Source organism: Amaranthus tricolor, chromosome 13, assembly GCF_026212465.1.
Source record: "Amaranthus tricolor cultivar Red isolate AtriRed21 chromosome 13, ASM2621246v1, whole genome shotgun sequence".
Taxonomy (NCBI): domain Eukaryota; kingdom Viridiplantae; phylum Streptophyta; class Magnoliopsida; order Caryophyllales; family Amaranthaceae; genus Amaranthus; species Amaranthus tricolor.
The window spans coordinates 19,777,634-19,784,283 of record NC_080059.1 but is presented as its reverse complement, the minus strand read 5'-3'; the positions used below and the strand labels follow the sequence as shown (position 1 = coordinate 19,784,283).

The 6,650-nt window shown below is 32.7% G+C and overlaps 1 protein-coding gene across 1 annotated transcript; it reads right to left on the bottom strand.

Moving 5' to 3' along the window:
• On the bottom strand, positions 1–4,294 carry LOC130798978 (protein TIFY 6B-like). The gene is made up of 6 exons (XM_057662067.1): positions 3,875–4,294; positions 3,069–3,307; positions 2,888–2,978; positions 1,314–1,770; positions 1,146–1,203; positions 1–340 (listed from the first exon to the last, which is right to left on the bottom strand). Exons 1-6 carry the CDS (start codon positions 4,001–4,003, stop codon positions 229–231), a joined length of 1,086 nt encoding a protein of 361 aa, XP_057518050.1. The 5' UTR covers positions 4,004–4,294; the 3' UTR covers positions 1–228.
• Positions 4,295–6,650: the final 2,356 nt, after the last annotated feature.

Genomic DNA, 6,650 nt, shown 5'->3' with positions numbered 1-6,650 from the left:
TTTACCCCTTAGTAGTTGCTACCTTCTTAGCATTTTACTAATTATCATCAATTTTCCCAAAAAATTAATGAACATAGTATAATACAAACATTTCTTGGTTGCAATTACTTCAAGACAAAAAGAAAATATAGTATAAAACATAATATCTAAGGTTCAGTGAATATTATCATTCTGACAATAGTGAATATATATTTCACAGTCCCATTGCCAGAACTCATTAAATATTCTCTAATTGCTAGCTGGTAAGGGACTGGACGATGCAGAATTCGCCAGAAAAGTCGATCCACCGCTGCATTCCGAAGCATTCTTGCTGATAATATAAGGAGAAGCAGCAGTTACCCTGATGAACAGACAAGTCATTTCATAAGTATATAGCCGAGTGCTGTGAATCATGATTAGTATGCAAAACTTGCAAATAACACTTCAGAGTGTAAATCTTGCTGAAAGTGCGGAACTTATAGACTTCTATTAATGAAATTTGTATTATAAATGGTTGAGGACCTATGCTGGCTGAATTTAGAGCTAGTATGATAACGTTAGTTCTATTAGTCGAGTGGGTGTATTCATTCCCATCACATAGGATATCAGTGGACTATTGTTCGGATTCCTTCTTGTCATCACCTAGTACTATCAGAGGAATTGCCTTCTCTTCATGCGTTTTCATACCATAATGCGATGACAGAGCAGAAAAACATAATAGCCCGGTCTCCTCTTATTTACTAGCAGGCATCGAGTGTTTAAGATGAAACGAGTCTGACAGAAATCCTATCATTTCGTAGCCTGATATCAGATTAGTTTTTCATGTTTCAGGTTATTCAAGAGATATCAGATTATCTCGATCGATTGATGGCTGATCCAGATGAGTTGAAAGATTGCAGTAAAAAAGGAAGCCAACAAGCTGGGTAGACTATTTAACAAAAACATAGAAGCACCGGTCATGAGTTATGAGTCTACTTTCGACTTAAAGCCAGCCAACGGTGTAACTACAGGTTTCATACAGGGATTTAGTTCTTATTATCTCGTGTTAGATTTCACCATGACTTATTATTGCATGACTAGTGATTTGTAGAATATAATTTATAGCCAACAAAAGGCCTAATTGTAGGTTTCATAAAACATAATTACTTGATAGTTAAAGTTCTTACCTCTCCTTCCGTTTCTCCAAGAATCTTGCAAGAGATGCTTTCCGAGCCTGAGGTACAGCTGCAGTCAATAGTACAAGGTAAACTTTCTGAACTATACGAAACTTATTTTGAAACTGAAGTAAAAACAAGGTCTCCAAAGGAAGACGCATATATCTGATTGAGAAATACCTGACGGAACTGATTTTGCAGCACCGGCTCCAATGAGTGCATCTGATTTAGGAGTTTCCGGGCACTTAACGTGAGCAGTAACAACTGGTTTGATTGGGTTTGCTTCAACTGCTGAATTAGATGCTACTGCAGGCAGAAAACTAACAGGCTTGGGCAAAGAAATTGTGCTAGAGAATCCCCCGGATGGAATTGGACTGCTAGATGCTACTGCAGACAGTGAACTCAAAGAAACTGAGCTAGAGAATCCCTCGGATTTAATGGGAATGCTAGTTACTACTGCAGAGAGTGGACTAACAGGTGCAGGCAAAGGCAAGGAACCTGAGCTTGAAAGTCCTACAGAAAGATTTGTAACAGAAATATCTTTTGGTGGTGTCGGCCGAGACTGAAGTGCGGGAGCAGGTGCGGCAGTTGAATTCTTTGATTCACCATTTCCAGCTAGTAACATTATGGCTTGAGCCTAAATAACAACATGGATTGTAAGAAATACAAATTAGATCCAAATGATAATTTGCAACAAGGATAGTAAATAGAAAATGCTACTCGGACCCTTGGTTTCACTCTAACATGTATGTAATATATAAAGCGATGACAAATTGGCGCGGGGACCCTCTGCTCCGTATCCTACACACATGAATTATCATACCCACCACCCATGGCAAGAAAAATTTTCATGCCCAACCTTCCTAATTGGGTATGTAAGTATGTCCTTATACCCGACTTTGCACCCACAAGCCGACTAGGCCGTATATCCTTTGTGGTTATAGCCGCCCAATAGCAACCAACAACAACGTAAAATAATTAAAGCACGAAGAAATCAAACTGACTTTGGTACATTCATCAATTTGCCAAGTGCAGCAATAGGATAAAAAAGCTCTTATAAATAGATGTTATTAATCATAAAAAATAGCATACAATCTAAATAACATACAAATATAAGTTATTTGATCAAGTCTAGAACTAAAATTCATGATATCATACACCCTTCTATCCTTACTACTTGTCTCGTTTAAGATTGCACGCTTGCTAATGCACTAATTTAATTCTTAATATCTCTGATTGGTGCATAATAACAATCATAAGATGTTTACATTAATAAATTTTACATTGAGATGAATCGTACAAGATTCCATTTGACGATGTTTTAACTTATAGAAATACAAACTAAGAATGATTAATGAATAGTATCAAATTCCAAATGACAACGTTAGCCAGGAAGGAGGTAGTAATACTCAAATTGTGAGTATGGGCCTACGGCTTCAGTAAGCATGGAGCATAGGGTGGTGCAGGTAAAACCGCATACCTAGTACCCACAACATACTAGTTATACATAGCAGGTATGACTTCTCATTCCCCTTAAATATGGACATCTCTATACCAATTAAACTCATACCCATGTTTACTCCAACTGGATTGAGTGCGATGCAATACCTCTAGAATTATAACCACGTGTCATCCTTAATTTTACCGAAGGCCAAACTAAGAAAAATTTCCATAAAACAGTCTAGTCGGATACTTAAATATGTACGTCTTAAGCTAGTACCAAACCCAAATTAGTATAGAATAGAATGTATTACCTTCTCAGGCGACACATTATCATATACACAAACTGATCCATTATAGAAGAGGGTTAGCTGACATGGTCCAATGGAGATACTTGGCGAACTCCTACAAACAACAACATCCATAAATTGTAATCAACATAAATATACACAATTATTGCAAATACTAAAAAGAATAAGAAAAGTATAAACATACTTGAGATCAGTTGAACCAACAACAGGACCAATTTGAGTTGGAACAGGAAGTACATGTGTGATAGGAGATGATATCACATTTGGTGAATTTGGGGTTAAATGAGGTGAAAGAATAGAAGTTTGTATAGCAGAAGGCACCATTTGCTTTGCTTGGGCAGTTGTGTATGCATCATTAGTTTGCCAAGGATGAGCATGAGAAACATGTTGACCTCCCCCTTGCTTTTCCAAACTCAAACTTCTCTATAAATCCAATATCAAATATACCCTTGAATTAATATCTAGCCTTATAGCTACAAAGTCAATTCAATAACTTAAATCTCAACAATATAAAGTCGGCTACATAAACCAAAACACATCGACATACAGATATTACTAATATACATTATAGTTTATTTAGCCATATAAAATACTAATCTATAACAAAAAGAAGATTAGTCTTTAATTTGCAACATAAACCATATCAAAGCAGCTAGATTTCCCATTTCAAAACAAATAAGATAAGGGGAGACTTCAAATTCTTAAATTATATCAATATCTACATTTATAGCTGGAAAATCATTTTGAATTTCAATGTTAAAATCTTAATCCCTAACAATATAAAATCGATTAAATGAATCAAAACAAATCAAAATAAAGGATACATCATTAAGCCCTTTCACTCCATTCCATTCCATTACCCTAATGTCGAAAATTGGCTCCCACCTATAGGCAGAGTTGTCTTTAACATGAAACACAAAACATAAACAACATAAAAGTAGCTAGACTTCCCATTTCAAAACAAATGAAATAAAGGGAGAAAGTTCAAACCTGAGAAAATCCAGGAGGGTATTGTTTGTGGGTTCCTCCTTGTTCTTGAGAAGACTTGAAAGAAAGAAATTGGGAATAAGCTGCAGCACTATTATTTGCAAAAGACCATTGCAACCCAGATTTTTTCATTTTTGCCCCAAATTATTAGCTAATTAAAGATGAAATTTTTCTGAAAACCCAGTTTTTTTTTTTTTTCTTAACTCAAATTATTAGCTAATTAAATTGACTTTAACCCAGTTTCAACTCCTGAAACTAAATGAAAATGTGTATTGAGGCAAATAAAAAGCATTGATACCTTCCCAAAGAATAAGCCAAATATGAGAAAGATGTATTGAATTAAAAAACCCAAAATTGCTGTAGCCAAATTAATTAAAAATTACATAAATTACAAAAAATAATAAAACTCATGAATATTAAAATGTTAAAAGGACCACTAAAGATGAAATAGTATTAAGCAATCAATGCACTCAGTTCTATGTGCTATCATGTATAATTTTCAATTAGGAAAAATGCCGCCCAAGATAAATGTTAGGATTATAATAATAACCACGATCTTAAATATAATTTATAAAGTAATCAACGAGAAGTTTCATGCACTGACTATATCATATGAGTTGAATTGGTGGTAACTGAGCTGGAAATCCACCAACTCTTTAAGTTGATGCTTAAATTATGTTAATTACTTACGCAATGGCTGATCATTTATCAATTCAAATCAACAAATGCCCACGTGATGCACAGTCTTGCAAGATTAAAGGCTTTTAGCTAGATTGTCTCCTCATTTTTTTTAATGGGGGGATTGCTCCTTAGTCCTTAATTAGTCCTTTAATTTATCCTTAGAAGTATAAGCTTAGCTTGTGTTAAGGATTAGTGATTAATTAATTTAGGTTTTTTTACTTATTACTTTCTCCGTTCTAAAATACTTGCTACACAACGATTTTATGCACTATTCATCGTTCAAACTTATTTTATATGTTGCGGCTAATATATAAAAATAAATATAGTTAAATGTGATCTTGTTTGAATCGTCTAATCACATACTTTCATAATATTAAATTTTTATGATTTTTAGATATGTATAGTTTAATATATAAATAATTAAAATAATACATCCAATTACGTAAAAAATCAAATGTATCAAGTATTGGGGAACGGAGGAAGTATTAATGTTTTTGCACATTGTTTATTATTGGAGAAATGAACAAAGGAGAAGTAAATGAACAAAAAGCTAAATTAAAGATGAAGAATAAGAAAAGAATGCATCAATTTGGTGTCAAAAAATCAACTCAATTAAAAGATTAAACTAATGGCTGAAGCCTTGAGATATATGTTATAACTTTATCATGCCTCTGTTGGAAAATAACACATATGTAATTCCACATTGAAAATTAGAGCGAGGCTGATTGACATATAAGCTTGGTGGGTTATTCCTTCTATAACAATTGATTTTGAGATGGAACTTCGTAAAACTTGTGTGCAGTTAACTCTCCTCTTGTGTGGATGTTTTTATATACAAGTCAAATGAAAATCTTATTAGTCCTCCTACACGAGAGCCTTGAAGAATCGTTAATGGAACTATGAGTTTATATCCTAGAGGCTTGAATAGAGCATGGCTTTTCCTGGATTTTGTTTGTCAAGATCCTAATTACTTGTTCGTTCAAGACTTTGAAGTAAGCCATATAATTGTGAATTTAAAGTAGACAAAAAAAATTATTTGTTTATAAAGTTCATCACTAATGATTAATATTCGTCTAAAGTTAACTCTTTAGGTTTTTAAAAACTACACCTCTTTATATTATTCACTTCACCAATCAGTAATACATGTACGTTTAGTTAAGGTACACTTGTCCCTCAAAGATACTTAAAGAAGATTTTACTTTTATCTCCTTAACACTTCGTAGAACAACAAACTACTAAACTCAGAGTCAAGGTACTATGAAAAAATAAGACACTTAACTTGAAGTAGCTTAGATCTATATTTACCAAGATAAAACCTTACTTAAATGTAATATGTGATTTTGGTTTTGGTAATTTCGAAAAAAAAAAAGTTTCTCAATAAAAAGACTCAAAATCTAACTCTAACCTGAAAAATAAAAACTTATGCTCAAAAAGTTGCAACTCGATCTAAGCTACAAGATATCTAAAACATTAAAATCTAAGAACTTCTTGGAAACTATCACTCTAAAATTATAAAGATTAAATTTTGGAGAGACTGATGAGTGTTTAATGAAAGGCTTTCTATATCGATATAAAGAATTATTGTATCTTCTTTCGCTTGTGTAAACTTCATATAAATAGAAGATCTTCCACAGATAATCCAAACTGTTAGGAATCTAATTAGTTCAAATCAGTTTGAATGAGCCTTTCTAATAAGTAGGATTTGCAATAACCAACAACTATAACAACAACAATTCAAATTGAAACGTAACTTAACCAATTCGTATTTCAAAAGGATTTTAAATTTTGAAAATCAAATGTAAACATAAAGCCTACATACTCAATATTATTCCTATAAGACAGGAGTTATAGTTTTGACCATTGACTAGAAATTCATATTTAAAATTTTAATTTCAAGTTCTTGATTAATAGTAATTTCACTTTTACTTACTCCATTCTATATTATTTAAAACATTCAACACTAACAAATTAGTAATCATATACATTACACTAACATGAATTATACATATGGATTAACTTAATATTGACTTTTATTAAACGAACCAAAACATGAATCCAACAATCTGCCTTTTGATGTAAGTAAAAAAACTTTTATCAA